Raw genomic sequence first — 24,545 nt, 5'->3', positions numbered from 1 at the left:
TATTCTGATATTCTAATGTGGGTACCTGCATACGACAGTAATCGGACATTTCTGTGAGTTCCAACAACTAACCACACTTTTCAGTAGATCCACCATCAGCTTTGTTGATGGTAGTGCGGCACCTTGCCACTCACTTGTCGTAAAAACCTTTATTATTCGTTTATTCTGTTGTTTCTTGAAAAGGAGAAAAGAATTATAACGTTATCATAGTAAAAGGTCTCGTAAAAGTTGAATAGGTATGCACTTTTCTTTCGTAAGGAAAGGTAAACGAACGAATGAAATCAAGACAAAACAGTTTATACTTGTTACGATTGCAACTTTGTCGACTCAAAACTATTTCGCTCGTTTCAAGTTTCTTTGGTTCACTAATGTGGTTTTTTATCTTCTTTTTTAATTTAAAAATTGATCTACCACTTTTGAAAAATCGGTAAATGTTATCAAAATAGTGTACCGAAATAAAAATATCAAAAATGAAGTTAGAGCCTAAATAGAGGCACACCAATTTTAAAAAGCATTCGGAGTGAACTATAAATAAGGCAATATTGATTGCAATTTGATTGGTCCCTTAGATTGATAAGAAATTATTAATAGTTCAGAAAAGGTTGGTTTAAAATATTTCAGGTATCAATGTATTAGACCTTTAACTTGAAAAAAATAACTAGCTAACAATCTTGTGATTTGGTCTACGGTAGCTAGTAGTTTCATAGGTCAAACATACCACATATCCGTTTTTTGATATCAAACGATAATTTCTGAATGACTATTTAAACTTTTGTTACGATTTTAATATTTATTCATTTCAAATTGAACAATTGCTCGTACAGAACCATAATCGTTTACCTTATACTCCAAAGCAATTTTCAGCTCATCCACATTATTCTCTTCCTCTTGCATTATGCTAAAGTCATTCACTACTAGCATTGCTGACTTTCCTAACCATAAGTTTGCGTTCTTATATAAAAAAAAAGTACAAAATTACGCTTCCAAGAAAGATTACAAGCAATGAACGATATGAATATGTTGATACCAATTTCATATAAATATAAAGATCTGATAAAACAGTAAAACAATTTCAGAATTGCTGTCTGGTGAGTTTTATGTATTGAATTATAAAAAAAACCCAAACACGATGATGATAAGAATGCAGCCATACGCACTTTTATCTTCTAAAATACAATGACCAAAACTTCCGAACAAATAGACAATATTTTGATATGCAAGGACATATTCATTTTCATGACTCAAAAATTGTAAAGAGAAATATAAAGGAGAGTATCAGGAAGACCAAATCCAACTGAAGTCAACTAAAAATCTACACCAAAACTAGAGGGATACATTCGGCGCTGCAAAATTGCTCATGGCAATTGAAAATTTGCTAATTAGTCATAGTAAGTGATGTCAAAATCGCGGAAATGCACATTATGATTTAAAGATTCAAAAAGTACAACATAGTAATAGATGTCTAAGTAATTTGTTGGCAAGAACTTTAACAATTTGGATTTTATTTGACAATAACCGTTATATAGTTATCAAGTCTCGCTTAAATTTTAAATATGTATATGCACTTTTCTTAAAAATAAACTGAATATTTTCACTGTTGAAAAATGTACAACAAACTCACTTTGTTCACTTGGTCTAATAACACAATGATTCTGGAATTATGGTCATATATCATTGTATAGAAATCTACAACAGTATCTTTCATAGGACATTGTGTTACGAAGAATTTACTTTCCTCTCTATATCCCTGCAAATGAATTAAAATCATATGAATTAAAAAAAAAAATTGTAAGAAATGAATCCGGGTTCGTTTTAATAACAAAGAGAAAATGTGTGCACGAGCAAACATTGATTGACTGATTAACGCCTTTTTTAACACTATGGTGCTATTTCGTGGTCAATTTTTATTGGTGGTCGAAGCCTTTATCCAAATAGACGAAACCGACCTTCGGGAGGAAAACTGAAGATCCTAAACAATTACGATGGAAGTCAAGTGCATCTTCCCCGAGCGGGTTTCGAATTCACAAACTCAGTGCTGACTCACGAGCAAACACAAGCATAAGGTAAACTAAAATAAAGTACTATTTTGGTTTTTGTTTTAGTAGGCCTTTGTTTTACTGACACGCAGTTCAACATTAGCAGTTGACATTAGCATAATAAAAACCCATCAACTTTGTTGTATAAAAGATCTGTCTAATTCGTCAATACAAATTTCACAATCATTTTGTAGTCATAAAAACTCGATAACCATGGTATCTGCATCCATGTTGCCAGTATTTGTTTCTTTCAATACTTCCATACTTTCGAATGAACTGATAATAACAATACTTACAGGTATTATCACGGCGTTGATGTAATCATTTCGTTTTCTTCCATATGACATAAGGTATGGTCGGAAGTTGTCATCTACAATAAAATGTAATGTTTTATATTTGAAAAAGGAATTATTGATTAATGAAGATCTAATAATTACTAAACGTCCAGCAGCAAATAGAGGACACAATTACGTAAATCATACACACGACTTCTTGCAATTGCAAGGAGCCGAAACAAGACTGTACATGTATATGCAATTAAAAGGGCTTACTGCAATAAAGTTAGATGTATTTAATTCGCAGAAATATGAATGCCTAGCAAACAAAAAATAACATATAGACAGAAAATACCAGAATCTTACGTTAGATATATTTAGATGTTGCAATGGTTTTTAAGGGCATACGATACAGTTTTGATCCCGTATTTAAATTTTGATGAACATTTGCATGTAGGCTATTTTTTACCTGATTAAAACAAATATGTAATAAAGAATATACCTTCATGTGCTACTTTTTGAGTAAATTGAGGTTCAAATTTCAGATATTTTCTTCAAAATACGGATTTCTGGACGTTTTGTTTCCTTTCTATAGAAATACATAATTTTTTTGTTTTAAAAGATAAACACGAGCTGTTTTTTGTTAAATTATTTGTATTTATGTGTTATATAAATATTGCATAAATTGGTAAATTTCATTTTTACAAATAACTCAAATTTATCAAATGTTCATGAATGTAGAAAAAACGTCATTTTTTGCTGTATATTAATCAAATTAAAAAAAATTGCACTATTTACGTTTCATGAAAATAAGGTAACATAATCTACTTACGTAATCAAACCAAATGTCATTTCAAAAAAGAGTGGTCCATGCATTTGTTTTCATGTTAAATCATGTTTGAATGATAAAAATCAGCCGAAAACTGCATCTTTTCCCGATAAGTCACCGTTTGACGTCGCGAAATTAACAATTTTCGTTAGCAACGTCATTACCTCCCCTGTAACTGTATCGTATGCCCTTAATATCCATGAAATGGAAATTAATCAGTATTTTGTACACGATTGGCTGACTTAAGGCAGATATATTTCTTAAGTATATACATGTATTACTGAATAGAAGTTAAAGATATGTACTTACGTGGAAGAATGTTCTTTACCAAATTTTTTAATATATTTTCTTTTAAGTTTGCAGCCGTGAAATTCGATGCATCATACAATGGCCGCAGATTTTCTAGTGTCTAATTCAAATAAAATGAAATAATTGAAATATACCATTAATGAAATCCCAGGACTTGTTATCTTAGAAGAATAATTTATTGTTTTTGTCTGTACAATATGTGAGATTTAAATAACATTAATTTTCTAACAACTAAAGAGTGCTATAAAGTTAAGGTTGATTTTCAACTTATCCATGAAACCGTGTACGTTTATATCCAGGATAACCAGGACTTGTGTTTTTGGCTAACTTGCAGCAATTGGTCGTACATATTGGTTGGCACTCATATTTTGTTGTATATTCCAGAACCAAAAACAAACCTAACAACCTATTCAGAATTTCTTAAGCGGCATGCATCGTTGTAATGCGAATCTTGTGCAGTACAATTGTTAATATTGTTATTAATTGGGTGTGTCAATACCGTTGGTGGTAGATTTTTGTTTGTCCTCGCGGGTAATATCAGTTCAGTTACAAGTATTATGTCATGAAAATACGGGTATTGTTTAATTTGAATTCGCTCTCACAAAATTTTGGAACATATTTCAAATAAAAAAAAAATCTGTGTATCTTCCTCATACAGAGCTACGATTGCGTGCCTAGCTTTGGCTATAATCTTGTCCTTTTTTATTTAATTAGCTCATTAACTTTTGAAAACATTTTTGGTTTTCCAATATGTTGACTCCAGGGCATCAATGCAGAGCCATGTACTGGTGAATTGTGCATCTAGCGCAGTTAAAAAGGTGTAAAAATGTTATTGTAATCAACCTTTCTTTAATCAGTGTTTCACTGTTTATGTCAATGGTAACACTGAGGACTCGACAAAAGTGTTTGCCAAAAGAAAGTATATAACATGTTAATATCACGTTCCATTTAATTTGCTTGGCTTTAGGTACTGTTATTTGTCCCTTGGAAAAGTATAATCATTATGTTATTTTTCACAGGCACCAACAATGTCCCAATTTAATGTTGAGAAATGCTTTTACTAAAATATATGTCCTTTTCAGTACTTTTGAATATCAATTAGGGTTGCTAATTAATTTTGTATTGAATTGATCATCCTACCTGAAATTCTCGTTTGTACACTTTCTGGTTTTTCGGTAATGTCTTACATTCCTGATCAGCGATATATTTACAGAAATCATTCTTTGGAATAGACGAGTCTGGTATTGTAAACAATTCTAGAAGTGCTTCAAATACAGTCTCATACTGTTCCTGTATAAAAGTTATCACAAGGAAAATACAAACTGTACAGAACTGATAACCGAATTCATAATAACAAAAAATATGAACACCAACAGTTGGGGGAAAAGGGCTGATTCAGAATAGTTGATGCCTAAAAACAGGATTTTGAGTGGTAATTATATATAACGTGAGGGTACCCATATTGAACCTATTTTAACAGTTTTTTTCCTACGTTTTTATAATTCCGTGTCTATTTTGTAGAACTATTCTTATTTCCTATATAGTTACACGAATATAATTTTGAATCCGTATTGAATCACAAAAAAATGGACTTGAAACGACCTCAAAACCATCCTCGATTCTAGAATGAGGAGTATCCAAATTGCATCCATGCCTAAATTCACAATCTTAAAAATTAAATAGCAGACATTTTTGGTCTATTTCTTCATATATTTAAACCATCTTGACATGAGTTCATGCTTTATTTTAATGTTTTTAGAAATCAATGCTAGTAACATATTACATTTGCTCATTTTTAAAAGATGACGGCGCATGACGATATTCTGCAGATTTAACGTTTTTAATGAATGATTCATCTTTTGATTATACCACATATATATGAACGTTTTGTGTGTATAATGACATGTGTACATATATTTAAAGACGTGTATGAGTGTCAATTTATAAAATTACAAATGGTGAAGTCTCAAAGAAAAATTTGAAGATTTCAACAGCTATTTTTGTTGAATAGGTGCAATTTGGGTGCGAAGTGCAATTTGGGTACTGCCCGGTACGTTGATTTAAATTCATTTATAAAAACCAGGATGACCTGGTGTAGATACCATACACTTTATTTGAATGACACAACAAAACAAATAAATGTACAATATCAATATACATATACTGCAGCTACCTACTTTTTTAATATGCTATCAGTTAGTTATAACACACAATAAAAGGGTAGTTTGGATTAAGTTCGAACGTCATACAAGACCTCAGCTAACAATTCAAACTTTATAATATTCAAACTATGTAAACTAGATATATGCAAGTGAAATGTTATGCAAATATGTATTTCAATTGCATAGCGAAAAATATTTGTGTGTTTTAATATTTTCTTCTAAGATAATCATCATCATTAAGGTAGATAGGGTGTCTTCCTCCATCTTGGATTTTGAAATACTAGAAAACAAGGTCTAGATCTTTGATGAAATGTGCAAAGTTTTATAGTAGTAGGTAATTCATGTGTAAGAATTTTCATTATAATATAGAAAATGCCATGTTTGATCATATTTATGATTGTATTTTACAAAAATAAAAATCCTTTTGTTTGATTCATTTTTTTCCAACTTTGTCAAATAAGGGGAGGCAACTCAAATGCAAGGGCAGATAATCCAGATAGTGTTACTTTTACAATAGAATGTGTTAGGAATTTACCCATTTTTACATGTAGCAAGAAAACAAGTTCGGTGACCCCATTTTTTCTTTTTCTTATCTGAAAGCATAATATTGAAGCTATCTTCTCATATTTTATCTCAAAATTCTATGGTGTGGTTTGCGTTTTATGGCGGAAAAATGGGATTTCCATGCATAATCTATACAAAATCTTGACAATTTTGAACAACCTGTAGCGTGAAAATAAGTCCGGTGACCCATTCTTTTTATTAATGTTTTTAAACAAGCAGGATATGAACTACATTTTGGCAAATTATTAAAAGATTCTATGGATTATAATTTAGACACCCCATCTACCTTAAACAAAATATGATAACATTTTGTTCGGGTTGTTGTCTCTTTGACATATTCCCTTTTTCAAATCTGAATTTTTATGATAACTTGCATAAATTAATGCCGTTCGTTCTTGTCAGGATATTAAAAAATAAATTCTCTGCGCGTCTGTCGTATATAGTTTCTTTCATAATAATAAAGATAACAGATAAGAAATGCAAGACGCAAAAAGGATTCAAACGGACTAGAATACTCGTTTTAGGTCACGTCTGCCTTATCTTATAAGATTTGTAATCGTCTTTATTATAATTACACATTTTTTAAACAGCAGTTTTAAGTAATGTAATTCTTTCAAATCATTCCAGTATCAAGACAATAACTACATAGCACATTGTACCATTTGTGACTGATAAACCCCTATGTACAAAATGTATCTCGAAATAGATTTACTGCCGATCTACAAAAACAATCTCTGTCTTTAATATTCTTGTTGAAAAATAATCCAGAAAAGCCATTTAAAAGCAGCAAACGAGTTTTTTTGGAAATAAGAATCGACACTCATTATCATTTGCGTAAACGTCCAGGCTTTGATAATAAAAGTCAGATAAGGATTATATTTCTACTTTGCGAAAGGAGTATATTTATGTACAATACATTGTTTAAGTTTACCAAATCATAACCGATATCGCTACATAATTTGACATACATGTGTTTGAATCATATTCATTCTATCCTTCCTCATTATCTGAACATACTCCATTATATCCACATAGCCGACCTTCTTTCCTTGCTCATATAAAGCATCTATAGCAATAAATGTTCCTGTCCGTCCAACACCAGCGCTAAAAATCATATATCGAATAACAATATCAATATGAAATCCGTAGTAGTGAAAACGCATCAGCAATCTTTTGAAATAAAATTCGAAAAAATATTTAGTTTTTATATTTTCACTGCAAAGATATATAGCTTATGCTTGAAAAAAACAGTCATGACTGGTCCTGGCAAATGACACCAAATATAATACCCACATTGATGTTTAAGATATTTCAAAAGGTTTTTGATAAGCGTTTTATAGATTGATAGAGATGTTTTTAATGATCAATAGAGATTGTTTCAATGTGGTATGCATATCATTAAGTTAAAAACTAAAGTATAATCGCCAAATGTCACATTCCCACCTGCAATGTACAACTATTGATTCATTTTGATCAAAATGTTGACTTTTGACTTTCCTGTAGAAGTGGACCAATTTGATACTGTCAGGAACACCGTGATCTGGCCACTGGGTGAAATGGAACTGCTGAACTTTTCTTTCTTTTTGTTTCTACAAAATGACCGTTCTTGTGAAACCAATATACCAAGGAGACATATACAAAGAAATATAAAACAAGTAAATAAAAACTACAATCAAATGATTATAAACGGAAAACTAAACGAGCCGCCAGCAAACAAGATGTTGAGACTAGGTGGGGACATTTAACTTAATTGAGTGTGATAGGTATATGAACAAAAACTATGGAATACTATGTTGGAGCAAATGTTGTATAATAGCAATAATTGTACCAATGTTGCTGCACCAGATGCGCATTCCGAAAATTATTTTTTGTCTAAAGTGATGATGAATTACAAATAATTTTATAAGTTTAATACCAAAAACAAATATTGAGGAGTCGATAATGAGATGGCAACATATAAACATGCTATCCTTATGCTTGTATTTGATACATCTAAATCGTCTAATATTCTTTTTTATAAATAAGAGTTTAATCAGAAATTAAGAAATCATACAATTACATCAACTCAGTTTTCTTTCAAGTGGTGAATGATTTTGATAAAATAAAAAAAATGAAGAAGGACCAACTAGGTCTTATTTGCTAAGCTACGTATACAGATATGCGAAAATTTAAAAATAGGTGTATAATTTTTAACTATTGATTTTTGTGCTAATATGGCATTATACATAAAACTAATACCATGCACTTAAATATTGTTTGAACGGATGCTCTGTGTTCCGATATCTTATTTTTCTGATCATTTTTGCTGAACAGGGTTTTTGTTTATCCATAACAGTTTCAAGATAATAATAAGAAGTGAAATGATTTAAAGTTGTGATTTATGGGAAACAAACACAAATTGTGAGGATTCTATTGATTGCTTCAATCGTTTCATTTTTGATTGTATAACATCTAATTTTTGTTTTTCTCAAAGCTTCCGTCTATCTATGATTCTTTTCAAAACATTATGTAAATCAAAAATAGCAGCAACAAAACGTCATTAAACGGTTCCTCATACTTAGTAGACCTCATTTTCTATTAACCATTTCAAACATGTAATAGGTACCAGACTAATAATGGCACGCCATACATGTTTCGTGTCCATGAAATTTGTCGGTTGGTACTTGATTTAAAATTGGAAAGCCTTAGTTAATTACGAATTCCGAGTTATAAAGCACAGGAATTTTTTAATGACGGCCAATTATTCTAATTAGGAGTCTACAAACTAAGACAATAGGATAAGGAATCGTCTGACGATATCGGCAATGTAAAGATATCAAATGATGTAGATCGTTGCTCGCTGACCGATTTTGCTGTACAAAGTTTCTATTTTTTTTTTCATTTTAAGATTATAGACATGAAGTCAAAACGACAAATTGATGAATTTCGACATTTAATGGTTATGACTCATTTCACGTATGCCCTAATTTGGCTACGTAATGCTATTCAAAATGTCCATGTCCAGAATAATTTTTTGCAGCAATTTTTTATAAAAAAATAAATTTCTCTATTATGTCAAGCACGCAACCAATTAGTTGAATAATAAATTCTAGGCAACAATTCCTATAGAGTTTATTCGAAATTCTCAATGACGGCCCTTGTTAGATTTTCCCTACAATTAAACGGTTTTAAAGATAATAAGCTCTATTGCATTTATACTAATCTTCTTTTTAAACCATGACGGTCATTTCGGTGTGTAAGTGTGTTCATTCAACACACTTTTTAACCAGAAAAGATGGTTTCGGCAATGCTTGGTTGCAGTTGACCTTACAGTTTCATCTGATAAGATTTGTATAAAGATTAGAACATGAATCAATAAAATAGTTAACACGGGTATTTCCAACATGGAAAGCGATTTGAGATGTTGCATTAGTACCTACAGATAATAAAAAAAAATTTAGATTGAACATGATGAAAGAAAACTGTTTAAAAAAGGTTTATCCCACAGCAAACAGAATTCAATAATCATTATCATGACAAACGGATATATTTTGACGAATATATTTTACGTTTGATAAAAATCAACAACCTAAATTACCATTGAATGTGATGATGCATATTTATTTATTCATGTATTGCACTTTGTGTAAATTGTTATGCAAGATAAAACCTGTTGGTAATACCTGTACATTGCACCAAATTGTACGAATTATTTTGTTACTTTTTTTAGTTAGGTTCGTGTACTAGAGTACCAGGAACTGAACAATTTTATTCATACTGATGAGACTATCGACCATAGTTCCAATAACGATGCCACCGGTATAGCAAACGTTTAAAACCGCTGCGATTGTTTACACCTGTCGTAAGTGAGGAATCTGTTGTTCAAAATTTGTCGTTAATTTATATGGTTCATAAGTACTTCATGTTTCTCGTTTTTCAGATAGATTAGATAGTTGGTTTTCCCGTTGAATGGTTTTACACTCGTTATTTGTGGAGTCCTTTATAGCCCGCTGTTCGTTGTGAGCCAATAGTCCGTGTTGAAGACCTCACGTATACTTATAATGGTTTACTTTTATAAATTGTGACTTGGATGAAGAGTTGTCGTATTGGCACTCATTCCCCATCTTTTTGTATATCTATATATGTTAACTTCAAATTGAAGTTGTCATTTATTGAGTACGGACTAATATTTGAGCATTCAATCATCGTAAAGTAAATAAACAAAAAAATGATTTGTTAAACATTCATAAAAAGAATTGAAAAATGAATGATTTAGAACACGTTCGTGTGATTGAAAGGCTAGATATACTACAATATAAACACACAAAAAATCCGGTAGAATAAGTATATGAAATATTGAAGTTTCCTTAAACATGTTAAATCATTGCAATTTAAGATATCAATATATGTTGATTTATTTCTGATTTATTTTACTAATTTCAATTACCAAAGTAGTGATAATTACCGTATTAGTAGTGTTGGATATCGTTATGAGTCTGTATACATAAGAAGTATGTTCTTTTTCCTTTGTCATTGTGAGACAATAATTATCTACAACCATTGGGTCATCAACTGCATCAGGCCAATATTGTATACATTTATCCTGAGAAAAGAAATCAAAAACATTTGCCATTGACTAAAATGTAAAACTGTGCTGAAAAACAATTATATCGTACATCTACAAAAAACTTTTTATTTAGAATTTGAATAAGCAAAGTTATGTTTCGTGTTTCGCCAGATAATTTTATTCAATAGTGTCAAAATACAATGTTTTATGTAACTAACAAAGTTTCCAAATCAATACCCACGATCATCAGCAATAATTCAGAGTTTCTTTTTTTTATGGTGTAAGACCACACAATCAAAGTTTTTACAACCCTGTAAATATGCACATCTATATCAACTGCCCGGAAATGCCATGCTCTAAATTCATTACAATCCGTTTGATGATAATAATGATGAGGGTAAATTAAAATCAAGTGGCAAATATTACATTTACCATTAGGTCGAGTATATGTTCCTTCGATGATAGAATTAACTCAGCTTTCTATAAGAACTATATTCAAGTAATGAAATTTGCACGAGCTTGTCAACTAGGTAATAATTTCAAAGAGCTTGTGTCATCGTACTTAAACACAGTTTTTTTTCCGAACCAACCAGTTTTAGACTCTGAAATGTCAAAAGCTTGGTAATGAAGCAGAAGACATCAACTATCCAATAGATAAGTATCAATACAGTAGATTATTACGCCAGTTAATTACTCGTTCAATATACATATAAATATATATATAGTTATTTTGATTATGAAATTTTATACCCTTTTTCCTTCTTTAAGCTGTGTAACCATTACAATTTTTCCAACATTTTCCTGCCATATCATATGCCAGAAATCTCTCTTTGTACTACCCTTTGGACCTTCAATAAAACACGAATTTGAAAAATAAAAATGTATTCATATGCTAAAGGCAAGTTTCACAAATTGCCATCGGATACTAATTATCAATGTGAACTTTTAATGCTATAATTTTTGAAGTTCCGTTTTCTGAAAATCTTAACAAAATATATAGCAATGTTCTGCATTGTTATTTCGAAACAAGTAACCAGTTCTTTATAAATAAACCATCATGAAAATATCAGAACTAAAGTTGTTAACGCCAGAGTCGATTTTTTTCTACAAAAGACTCAGTGCAATAGTGAACCTTCAACGGTCAAAACGCCACATAAAATTAAGTGAACATAACAAATATTTGAATCGACCTTTTGATCATACGACAAATAACAGGTGAAATTAGCGGAACAGGATCTCATTACCGTTTTGAGCATCTGGAATCTCGAAAAAATAAGTCTACTCCTCTTAATATTTTGTTCATCCCTTTTATCATGTTTATATTTTATATCTGTCATATAAATGAAGTGATTATGAATATTTCAGGACCAAGAAATAGATTTGGATTCGGAATGTTTGTTTTCGCACGTTAAATATATTTCTACAAAACATAAAATAATTAAAACCGTAATTTACCCACACACAAGATACTTAAACATCTAGGGATATCAGCATCATTAAATACTTTTTTTTCTCCAAACTTAGAATAGGCATTACTGTATTCCCCTTGATAACAAGACTATAATAGTTTAACGTTAATCAATGTCTAAAGAACTAAATCTACAAAAGCCGAGGACAAATTTCGTTTCCGGAACAATGTTTTCATTTTGAATATTACCGTTTAACATTGTCTAAAAAAGGTTTTAAAAAGCTTTTTGCATTGTTTGAGCCTTAATCCTCACAAACCTTGGGCTGCTATGTAGGCCTTTTCTTTGTCATAACTCTGAAATGCAAATGAGAAGAAATATTTATCAAAAGTGTTATGTTTCCGAAAATGTAAAGAATCCTTAGCTATATGACATATACATTTCATTATTTCAAGTTTATTTTCTTTTAGAATCAAAAGTACAAGAGCGTTTGTTAAGGGATAATTCAACGATTATATTTTAACAATTTGAAGATTCAGACGAAATAATTGTGAACAATATTAACAGGCTGGAGAAATGCATACATGTCAAAACTGTATTTTTGGAAGGAAATCTTAACTTGTTGATAAAGATATAAGGACCTTTTAATACATTTAGTTGTTAATGCAAGCGTTAGGTATATGACGATAGAAGATATCAAATGAAATATTTAAATCTTACGTCAATGTAACTAGCATTAATATAATCAGTCTTTGTGTTTCCCTTCAGTACAATACGCGAATGATCATCTGCAAAAAGACACAAATTATGCAAAAAGAATTAGATCCTGCATTACCCAAAAAGATATTTACATACTTTGGTTAATTTAACAGGTAAAGCAGACTGATACTATTGAATAAATTTCTTTTGCTTTTAAAGGAAAAAAATAGTTTGCTACTGACGAATTCGCATTGAGGTAAATGATTGACCCGCTTATACATGCTTATAATATAAGTGTATACACAATTTAGTCATCTGTGTATGTTCTATCTTTTTTTATTGCATTCGTAACATAAAATCAGCAAAAGAAATATTTCATTCATTGCTAATCATATGAAAAACTTGGTTTCTTATTAATTTTCGGGTTTCATGATGAAGTGCACCAATTGTGACCTTGATACAATCAAAACGTAGTTATTGAGAAAGTGAAGCATAATTGAAATAATAGAGCGATACGCGTTTTTTCTATATTTTGTACAAGCGATATTCGGAGCATTGCTGATGAGTCTTCTTGTAAACGACACGCGCGTCTGGCGCAAATACAAAAGTTCCATCCCAGTATTTATGATGAGTTTATTTGAATAAAAGTTGTGAAACGATTTAGTGTATACATTTGTCTTCTAGATTTGGATTGATATAATCTTTTGTCCATGTTTGTTTACCTTATCTTTTGATACAGTTTGTCCCTTCACATCATTTGCATGATTAATGTATATATTTATATTGAATCCTTCTTACATATCGTAATTTTATCAAACAATTAAGAGCAGTACCAAAATGGCAACACAAATTAAAACATTAACACATACGTATGTGACTTCTGTTATATAACAAAATAATTACATTAGATGTATGTTTCATTATAATATTTTATTCTGATTGGCTAACTGCACATCACTTGTTATTCCGTAAGCAGTTGCATTGCTCAATACAACTTTTCACTCATGATAACACGTGCTCCAACAATAAAGTGCACAGGTGAATTAAATGATAAAATATATAAAATTCGTGTTTTCATGATCATAGCTAAAAAATGCAATTATAAGTATTGAATGCTTCTTTTTGTAACTTTATAGGGTTGTAAAAGCGTTGACCGTGCGTACATTTTTAGACAAATGTACTTCGGTCAACGCTTTTACACCCCAATAAATTTACAAAAAGAAGCATTCAATTCTTAAATGTTTTATAATGTATACAGTAAATCAAATGTATATATATATATGTCTTAATACAGCTAGAATGTTTAAGTATTTCGTTTCGTTTAATTGGAAATGTCAGATCTGAATTATTTTGTAATTCTAACATACATGGCCATGTTGTGAGGAAACGATTTTTAACTTTATTTTCTTCTTTTGAACCTTCAACATGTGAATGAACAAGACCTTTAGGTAAAATCTAAAACAAAAAAAAAATCATAATAATCGTTAATGTTTTAAATTGTAATTACAATCACAAATCGAAAAACCACAAAACCAAACCAATCAAAACACGGTACAGCAACCAAATGAAAAGCTACGAAATAAAAAATAATCTAATGAAAACGTAAGTTTGTGCAACAAAAAACCCTCCAAAAGGTTGTTGCATACATATATATTCGGCGCTCCGGAAAGATCAAATTAATAGAATGCTAACTCGGGTGTTCTATAATACTTAGTAATTTCTAATTGAATAAGTTTTATTGCACCTTTCCGGTTAACAATGTACTTTATCTACAGCTTCAATAAAGTATTTCTTTAAACAAGAAAATTTATTTTTTAACTTTTTTTCTTCTGGAAATATTGTTTATAAAGCAACTTAAGTTTGTAATTAGAATTTATTCAATAAATATCAATAATGTTCAAATCATTGTTATGAAACAAAAATGGCAAAGTGACTTGGTACTTAAATGGCTTCATGGTGCCAAGAAATATCTCCTTTGCATGATTGAAATTTAATACATTTTTATTTAACAAGGCCTAGGCCTATGAACAATTCCCTACAATTAGAAATGAATAGCTGAAATAAAAAGAAAATATTTCAAGAACTTTCTTTTTGTCCTGTGATTTTTTGTCCTATCACATTTGTGACTTAATGTCCTGTGACTTTCTGTCCGTTTACCGTTTATACATGTGTACTACGTAGATGTAAATTTCATTGATTATGTGCTAGATTTGTCAATTTTTTTTTAATATGTCATGTTTTAATTATAAGTAAAACAAATAAAATACTTGAATAACTGTCATCAGAGTAAATCGTGTACTTTGGGTATGAATTAACTATTACAAGCGTCAATATGCTCCAAATTAAATGTGAACACAAATCATGTATCACCCATAAGGTAAAAGTCAAGGAAAGGATGTGTAAGAAATGACAAAATGAGTAGGAACTGCGATTACACTTAAATCATACTTAATTGTTATTTGACCTGTTGATACAATTTGTAATGATTTTTTGTTATTTTATATTTAATTGTTTTGTGTTTTATCTCGTCTTTCTTTTTTTTAATATATACCAGCTTTGATAAGTGTTTTATATGTAAACTTTTTTACTTCTGTTCTCGTTTTATTTGTAAAAAACATATTTCGGAAATTCGTTCTCCATGTATACTGTTTACCTTACAACGAAATTATTTCCATTTACCTGTTTACATTATTCTATTTGTTCACTGTTATGGTTGACTTACTGAAATTGTTTATTATCTTACCCTTATTTTATTGATTTTTTATTTACAGTGGGTTACTCAATTTCAATTGATTTGTACATTCTGTTTTTATATGTTTTGATGTCATACTATTGTTTCAGGTAAGGGTGAAAATTGATACCTATTAAAACGTGTAAACCCGCTGCATTTGTTTGCACCTGTCCAAAGTTAAGAACCTTATGTTCAGTGGAGCCCTTCATAGCTTGAAGTTCGGTGTGATCCAAAGCTCCGTGTTAAAGACCGTACTTTGACCTATCATAATATTATTTTACAAAGTTTGACATGGATGGAGAGTTGTTTCATTGGCATTCATACCACATCTTCATATATCTATGAAACCGATTAGTTCAAATGTTTGCATTTACTGCATACACGAATGAAGATTCTGACCCCGATGGAAATACGAAGAATGTTTCATATTTCAGTATAGAATATTGCATGTCGTACCTCATATTCTTTTTTGAAACCTTCATCTTTTAGTTTTATATCTATAACCTCCTTCAAATTTCCAATAGGTATCCTGTAAACTGACCGTTTAGTCGGTACATTGTTGTACACAATGTCATCGCTTTCAGTTGGTAGTTCAGCATGCTCTGTATCTTTAAGATAAACAGTTACGTCCTGTAGATCAGATGTAACGGCTGCATTTACATATTTGTCTCCATCATTGGTTTTATTTTTTCGATCTACAAGTAACTTTCTAACATTATCATTACTCTTCTTTAGCAAATGTATAAGTTGTAACGACTATTTCCACTATATCAATGAATTAGAATAAATATAAAAAGAAATAAAGATAAAACGTTCATAAGACAATCTTATCTTATACGGAAATAAATTTGTAACAAAACTTTCGGTCTCCATAAATAATTTAAAATCCACATCCTGATTAAAGTGTAATAAGGTTCCTAAGATCCGGTATGTTTGTCACACTGCTCGTTGCTAAACAAAATTTTTCTAATATTTTACAATTTATAAGTTTGTAATTAGAATTTATTCAATAAATATCAATAATGTTCAAATCATTATTATGAAACAAAAATGGCAAAGTGACTTGGTACTTAAATGGCTTCATGGTGCCAAGAAATATCTCCTTTGCATGATTGAAATTTAATACATTTTTATTTAACAAGGCCTAGGCCTATGAACAATTCCCTACAATTAGAAATGAATAGCTGAAATAAAAAGAAAATATTTCAAGAACTTTCTTTTTGTCCTGTGATTTTTTGTCCTATCACATTTGTGACTTAATGTCCTGTGACTTTCTGTCCGTTTACCGTTTATACATGTGTACTACGTAGATGTAAATTTCATTGATTATGTGCTAGATTTGTCAATTTTTTAACAAATTTGTAACAAAACTTTCGGTCTCCATAAATAATTTAAAAACCACATCCTGATTAAAGTGTAATAAGGTTCCTAAGATCCGGTATGTTTGTCACACTGCTCGTTGCTAAACAAAATTTTTCTAATATTTTACAATTTATAAGTTTGTAATTAGAATTTATTCAATAAATATCAATAATGTTCAAATCATTGTTATGAAACAAAAATGGCAAAGTGACTTGGTACTTAAATAAAAAATTAAATATACGCAAGTTAGTTTTATGTATGGACAAGTATTCATTTGAATGTAAACAAGAACATGCAAACGATGTCTCTAAATCGATTTATTTTTTGCATATAAATAAGAATTTATTTCCCAGTGAAATAATAGAAGATTAGATAACGTCAAACAGGAATTGACTGTCCGGACAGCAGAACATTATATATAACAAACAAATTCCAAATTATAAAATCATTTCTTAAGATAGAATGCGAACTATACGTAACAAGATATGCTCCACCAAAAGGCTGGGCGTTCGAACTGAAAATCGCTTACAAATATATACCAATTGAATTTAAAACAAAAAGCTTTTACAATTTTTCTTAACATATATATATATATCTTATTCAAAATAGCTTGTCACGAAAGCTATTAATAAATATCTAAAATTGTAACTCACTAGAGGTAATCTTGCGATTTGATTTTGATTTGTCCAAATATCTTTCTTTTCTCGATTTAAGATTGCGTCTGCAAATACAAAAGAAAAAGCAATAAACAAACAAATTATAAAACACGTTTAAGAACATATTTCATGTAAAGTTAATAACTTTTATCATTCATTAGGACGAACTTGTAATCACTTTTGAGTCTTTTGTAGAAATACGTGCGTCTGGCGTACAAAATTTTTAATGCCTCGTATCTTCGATGAGTGTAATTCATTTGTAATGTTTTGGTGGAATTTTGATAGATTATCAATTTACGTGAATCGCATGATTTTAAACGACAAAGCCTCATAGTAAAGCTTCAATATTTTTTTTAATAAGCTTTGGAATTTCAAATATTTTGTTCTAGTATCACTTTAGAGATAGTTATCAAAGGTACCAGGATTATAATTTAGTACGCCAGACACGCGTTTCGTCTACAAAAGTCTCATCAGTGACACTCATATCAAAATATTGATAAAGCTATACCAGTACAAAGGTGAAGAGCATTGAGTATCCAAAATTTCAAAAGTTTGTGCCAAATACAGCTAAGTTAATCTATGCCTGGGATAAGAAAATCCTTAGTTTTTCGATAAATTCAAAGTTTTGGAAACAGGAAATTTTTAAAAATGACCACCTTATTGATATTCATGTCAACACCGAAGACATTGATTGTCGAAATGTGCATCTGATGCGGGAAAATAGGAACCGTTTATGTGATTGAAAGTGTAAATTAAAAAATATTGGAACATTAAATTCTAATATGATACGAAATTATGTTAGACATAAATCTAAGACACCAGTTTCACACAAACTAATTATCTGCCATGATGGGGCGATCAATTTGTTGCAAATTTTGCATTAATAAAGGACGATTATGAGAATGAGAGCTAATAACCTTAAATAATGAAGCAATCACCCGAAACGTATGTGGTGTCATATCATGACCTGTGTCACTGTGTACCACGGGTAAAAACACAATGACAATAAACACAATGAGTGTGTCGACATTAGGAAGATATTCAGACTTCTCTCAATTCTATTAAATGGCAGTAAACAGACACAACAAGACAGAGATTTACAGACTTTAATCAATGTCAGTCTAGATCTCAGAACTAGAATTTAATTCAACACCAGGGAGGTCAAATCGGTAATCAGGTACATAGTTCGAGAGTTAGCAGCATACTTGTGAGAAAAATATTAACGATATACCAAAGTGATGTGAAGGGGGTTTATATAAAGAAAATGGATGGCTTAGTGATGGACTAGAGTATTATATTATCAAGGCAGATGTCATGATCGCACACAGAATTTTGACTTATGTATGCTTCACAATAAATGATTATGGAATTTCTTTTTCTTATGTCGCAGGGTATATATTAAAAAAATATACGTTATATTATTTTTTTTAATCCTTAGAGAGAAAATATATCCTGAGTGATATTATTATTTTCCTAAGGGATAACAAATCCCTTAAAAAATGTCCTATGGGATTATGACTTTATCTTATAGATCTCTAAATCCTATGGGAGAAACAAATATCCTACAGGATTTTGTCACTGTTTTCACTCCAGACTGATTTGTTTTAGTATTGTGTTATTTATCCCCAGAGGTACAGTATTGCCAAATTTGATGAATCTAGATAAAAAAATTGTGGTTCCAGTTTGCACTTATGAGAAGTGCAAATTAATCAAGGAACATGTTTTAAGTTTCTTGACATTAGTCATGTATAAACACTTGTTTGTCTGTTTCAATAATCATGAGCATATAATGCTAGTTTTTTTTTATGACGATGTACATTTTTTTTTTCAATCGACATAATTCTGCTTTTGACGGTTCATTACAGTTAAGCCCTTTTAAAATGCTGATACAATATTCTATAGATTAGAATTGTCTTTGATAAATTTATGTAATTTCATATCAACATGGCTAGTATTTAAAGCGATTCGTATGTTCTTTTTTCTTGAAATGAGTGATTTCAAAATGACAAGCACCTTGCGTCTTCCGCGAAAAAAAACCCATCCAAATTGAAAAGAAAACTTTGAAAAAAACGATTTTCATGCTATAATTTTGTGAAGGTTAATAAAACATTAACATTTTTTTTTTATAAAAATACAAAATTGATTCACTACAAAAAGATCAATATTCTGACCATCATGACCGTAGGTAAATATTCATATAAAACTCCATTGATGTCCAGTGTCATGGCTAAAAAGGAGGTTTCTTATTGAATAAACCCCCAAATTTTTGCAGACTATTTCAAAGTAATATACTTGGCTTAGTTTAGAAAAATCACCTAACTGACAATAGAGCAATTTGATTGTGTAGAACGATTCAATACATTACGTGGTTTTCACGCCAGTAGAATTTGAATGTAAACAAACAGGTTCAGCAGCAATAGTATGGAACAACATCGTACATTCAGTAACTGAGAAACAATTTTGAGTAACCAAGCATGACAATGCACGGTAATAAAAAATCAAAGCTAAGTCTACAGAAAAAAAAGTAAAAATAATCATAGTTGAACGACTTACCACCATAGCAGGATATATTACCCGAAACTTCACAGTTTTAATATTTTTCAAATACATTTATTGTTAACCGGCGGTAACCGAAACTTAATCACGATTTAAACTTAACCCACAAACTTATAAAATAATGTCACTCACTATTTCAAATCGTTGTAGAATAATTAGTTCTAGGCCGATTTTCAGTTGTTATGCATTGGTCGATTTGTTTAAATAAGTTGTTCACGAATATAGGCATACCTACGCGATCGACATAAGTAAAGGTGCTTTTTCGACAGGTAACGATATTGAGCTATCGCGATAAAAACCACATGATTGATAAGAAGTATCTATGGTAAGTCTATGACCGCGGTATCGCAAATAGTCAGAAAAGAATATGTTAACAGTTTATTAACAAATTTACCTTAAGAGTTTCCGAAAGTTTCATTTGAGGTTAAGACTTTGTGATATAATGTGTCTGCTTTTAAATGTATTGATATTATCTTTGGTTGCTGACAATTCTCGAGCTGTTTATATTTAGTGTCAATTTTGCTCTTGATTTCATATGAATGTTTGACTTAAATTAATAATGGAGGTCAAAACCAATTCTTTTGATCGTCAATTGTATAAGATAATAACACTGCCTGTTAATTTCTTTTCTTAATTAAAATATAAATTTGGCTTAAATATCATGACTACTTTAAAGAAATGCCATCAAATGTAATCAATTAAGTTTAAATTTCTGTGTAATTGTAAGGTAATCGATTGAAATAATCAAAGTAAATTTTATTCAACTGATTACATTTTAAAGTAATCAACCCAATTTCTGATAGTATAATGTATGGTTGATATTATTTATCACATGAATTGTTGATATATGTGAATCTTATTAAATATAATACTTGAAATCTTAATTAGTTTTTAAAAACTAAGACCATGAGCATTTTCTAAAAAACATTTTTTTATAGCAGGATCGTCCAATGTCCATGTTATAATATCCTTAAATGCTGTTATTATTGATAATTGCATTTATGCATTATCTGTATTCTTACGCAACTATCAAAAAACTGAAATTCGATACTTGCGATCGTGCATGTTTAGATCAGAGCAATAGACATAGCAAGGTCTTATGTATCATTTGTACACGAGAAATTGTACATTACAAAACGCGATGAAAATATCATATGTGAAAATGCAATGCGATTTACATTATATTGACTATTCCCCTTATATGTTACCTACATTGCACAAATCTTCAGGTTCCCTAAAACTGAAATAAAACAAATATACAAAGTGATACTATTTGTAAAGATAGTTCTTTCCTTGTATAATAACCTTACTTGTAAATAACAAATCCTGCTACTATTATCAAAATAACTGCGATGACAGCACCAATGCTTCCACCTATCGCTGCACCGTCCAGTTTTGTCAGTAAATCAGATCTCACTAAAACAAAACCTTTACATTTAACAAGTATGATTTGCAATAATGGATGGTTATGGTCTCTACAGTATTTTTCTTTATCACTCATCTCCTGACACTAAAAATGATATTCTGTTGAATGAAAATAGGTTCTTTGTAGAATTTGTTGGTTAAATTTGGTTATTACAATAATTTATTCATCCAGTCTATTGACGATGAATTTAAAAATGATAGAATTGGAATGTAATTGTCACTTTTTTTCTTGTCTTAAAAACGTTGCGTTCACATAAAGACTGATTGACTTATTTCAAACATGTATTTCAAAGCATGCAAATAAACTGCTAATGAGGGACATTACTAATAATGCTAATGCGTAGCACTACTTAATCAGCAAATCAATTATAAGTTGTTGAGAGTGTTTATATTACGGTAAAGAGTATTATGACTAAATAGTGAGATGTTTAGAAAGATAAAACATAAAGTTGTTACTAGTTATCAAAGGTACCAGACTTATAATAATATACGCCAGACGCGCGTTCCTTCAACATAAGAGTCAATAGTGACGATCAGATAAAAAAAGTCAGACAGCCAAACAAGTATAAAGTTTTAAAGCATTAAGGACTCAAAATTCCAAAAAGTTGTGCCAAATACAGATATGGGCAGATATGCCTGGGATGAGAACATCCTTATCATTTCTAAAAATTCATACTTCAGCAAACGTTTAGAAAGAAAAACATTCATGAAAATTTCGTCCGAATATTTTCATTATCTGCAGTTTCTATTTACAAACCAGTAACAGTCTTAAATGGCCTATATTCTTACTCGACTGTACTGATTGTACTCGACCAGTCTGAATTGGTCTGAACTTTACTTGACATAATTGGACCCAAGTCTTTACCGTACTCGACTGAACTGATTTGTTCTGGACCCTTGTCTTTGACATTGAAAATAGTCTGAAGTATAACTCGACCAGTCTCAAACAGTCTTAACCCGTCCTCGGTCTGTACGCGACCTGTATTTTTCAGTCTTAACAGTACTCTACCAAAGGTCTGAACAATACTTGACCTGTCTGAACCATACTTGACCAATTAACCTCGACTTTTTTTTAAAATTTTAACTGTTAGAATAAATTTCTTTTTAAATGACATGACAACAGCCATAATAAAATAAAGATATATATTATATAATAATTAAATTTTAATAATTTTAAAGTTTGAGAGTTTATCTCAATAAAACATTTTTTTTTACCTAAAAACTAAACTTATACTGAAGGAATACAAATTTATAATGGTGCTTCTACTTTGGTATGTTTTTTTTATATCTTAAATTAGGTTTCATGGTAACATACTATACAGTAGTAATATAAATTTTTTTTAATGTTGTACATGTAGCAACAGCCAACACAATTACCTAAATTGTTCAACCTTATATTAGAAATATATCTTTTATTATAATTTGGGATATAGTATATTTCATATATATTAAATTGAAAAAAGAATAAAAAGTTAAAGAATTTAGAACAATTAGCAAAATTACTAAAATTATTCTTCTGATTAGTGTATAAGTTAATACCTCCTGATGTGGGCAAATTCATTATACAGATCACACCTGGTCAGAGAGTTAAATTCTAAATAACATTCATCCAAAATTGCAACATCCTGAACAACTTAAATCGCAAAGCCTTTTGAATTCACTAGATAAGTAATACACGAGTTAAGAAAAGTAGGGGTTTCTTTTTACCTGTAAAACACGCAAGTACTGACGAAATTAAATATAAACTTAATAAGTGCTTCTTGTATGCCATGTCTTTAATTTTGACAAAAGATATTTAAATTTAAATGAAATGAAAAAAATATTTCTCAAGTTACTTCAATTTTTGAACGCATTACCTTTTTTAAAAGGTTATCAAGAATTGCTATGGAAGTTTAGTAATATTGTTTTATAAGTTCATGGTTTTACAAAACAAACGTGTATTTTTTTAAAAGTTGCTTTATATACTATTTTTCATGTATATGTATTTTATTAAAAAAACAAAAAAATCACTGCCTTATATACTTTACCCAATTGACACCCTACATTTTTACTAGGCTAAAGTTTAAATGATTTGAATTACATAGTAACCATCAAATATAACTGAGAGATTAAAAAAAAATTTGAATAACTTTGAAAATATAAGTCACAATTCAGTTTTGAGATAATTTGATCAGCTTGTTTTAATCTAATTTTAAAGGTTATATAAATGTGTAACTGCTGATAAATATGGTATTGAATTATTATTAATGTATATTGTGAAATGTTGGTTTAAATGCTATAAATTATAATGAATACATTTATAATTTGAAATTGTTGTTTAACTTTCCGGTTCCTAAATTGATACAATACAATGTATAGATATAAAAAATAGGTCTAGGTTGGTTAAGACTTGGTCGAGTATTGTTCAGACTATTACGTATGGTTCAGACTATAGTCGAGTATTACCTAGTAAATTTCAGACTGGTCGAGTAAAAATTAGTTCAGTCGAGTACAATCATAGGCCATTTCAGACTTTTACTGGTTTGTAGTGTAAGTTACCCAGATGGCGTGGTCAGTTTATTTTCGATTTATGAGTTTGACTGTCCCTCTGGTATAGTTCGCCCCTCTTTTACGCAACTTTTGCTTACAAAAGCAGACACGTGCCATTCAACGAACAACTTTATCTTCTGGATATTGTATTCTTTCTCTGTTGTTTTTAATCTTTTTAATTGCCAGTTATGATCATACACGATATAAACACTACAAAATATTACGTGTGCATACAGATATCTCGAGAGAAAATTATGAAATGAACAAATAATTAAAAAATCATTTCTAAGTTTTGCATTTTACATTTCGTTAATCATGTTAATGTTGTTGTATAAATCCACCAAAGATGTATCTTGAAAACATAACCCGAAACAAAGCAAGTTTCAATGCGTAAATGACAAGTATTTTAATTTAATTATCAGATCACTTTTTGTCATAAAATTTGACCTGTTTCGATACT

At 30.1% G+C, this 24,545-nt stretch overlaps 1 protein-coding gene across 1 annotated transcript in view; it reads right to left on the bottom strand.

Annotated features, from left to right (window-relative positions):
- The window catches only part of LOC143083056 (receptor-type tyrosine-protein phosphatase epsilon-like), a 41,222-nt gene that overhangs the window by 4,314 nt on the left and 12,363 nt on the right, over window positions 1-24,545 (bottom strand). The window contains exons 6-21 of the mRNA XM_076259214.1: window positions 21,442-21,547; window positions 17,573-17,640; window positions 16,014-16,252; window positions 14,194-14,281; window positions 12,848-12,915; window positions 12,447-12,483; window positions 11,472-11,569; window positions 10,620-10,757; window positions 7,619-7,764; window positions 7,144-7,279; window positions 4,590-4,739; window positions 3,450-3,549; window positions 2,333-2,406; window positions 1,622-1,747; window positions 841-951; window positions 26-174 (exon numbers count right to left, since the gene is read on the bottom strand). Of these exons, the coding sequence (XP_076115329.1) occupies window positions 26-174; window positions 841-951; window positions 1,622-1,747; window positions 2,333-2,406; window positions 3,450-3,549; window positions 4,590-4,739; window positions 7,144-7,279; window positions 7,619-7,764; window positions 10,620-10,757; window positions 11,472-11,569; window positions 12,447-12,483; window positions 12,848-12,915; window positions 14,194-14,281; window positions 16,014-16,252; window positions 17,573-17,640; window positions 21,442-21,547 (1,834 nt within the window). The remainder of the gene's footprint in view (window positions 1-25; window positions 175-840; window positions 952-1,621; window positions 1,748-2,332; window positions 2,407-3,449; window positions 3,550-4,589; window positions 4,740-7,143; window positions 7,280-7,618; window positions 7,765-10,619; window positions 10,758-11,471; window positions 11,570-12,446; window positions 12,484-12,847; window positions 12,916-14,193; window positions 14,282-16,013; window positions 16,253-17,572; window positions 17,641-21,441; window positions 21,548-24,545) is intronic.

Source organism: Mytilus galloprovincialis, chromosome 1 (genome assembly GCF_965363235.1).
Source record: "Mytilus galloprovincialis chromosome 1, xbMytGall1.hap1.1, whole genome shotgun sequence".
Classification (NCBI taxonomy): Eukaryota; Metazoa; Mollusca; class Bivalvia; order Mytilida; family Mytilidae; genus Mytilus; species Mytilus galloprovincialis.
Note: the sequence above shows the minus strand (reverse complement) of the source record. Positions and strands in the feature narration are given on the sequence as shown.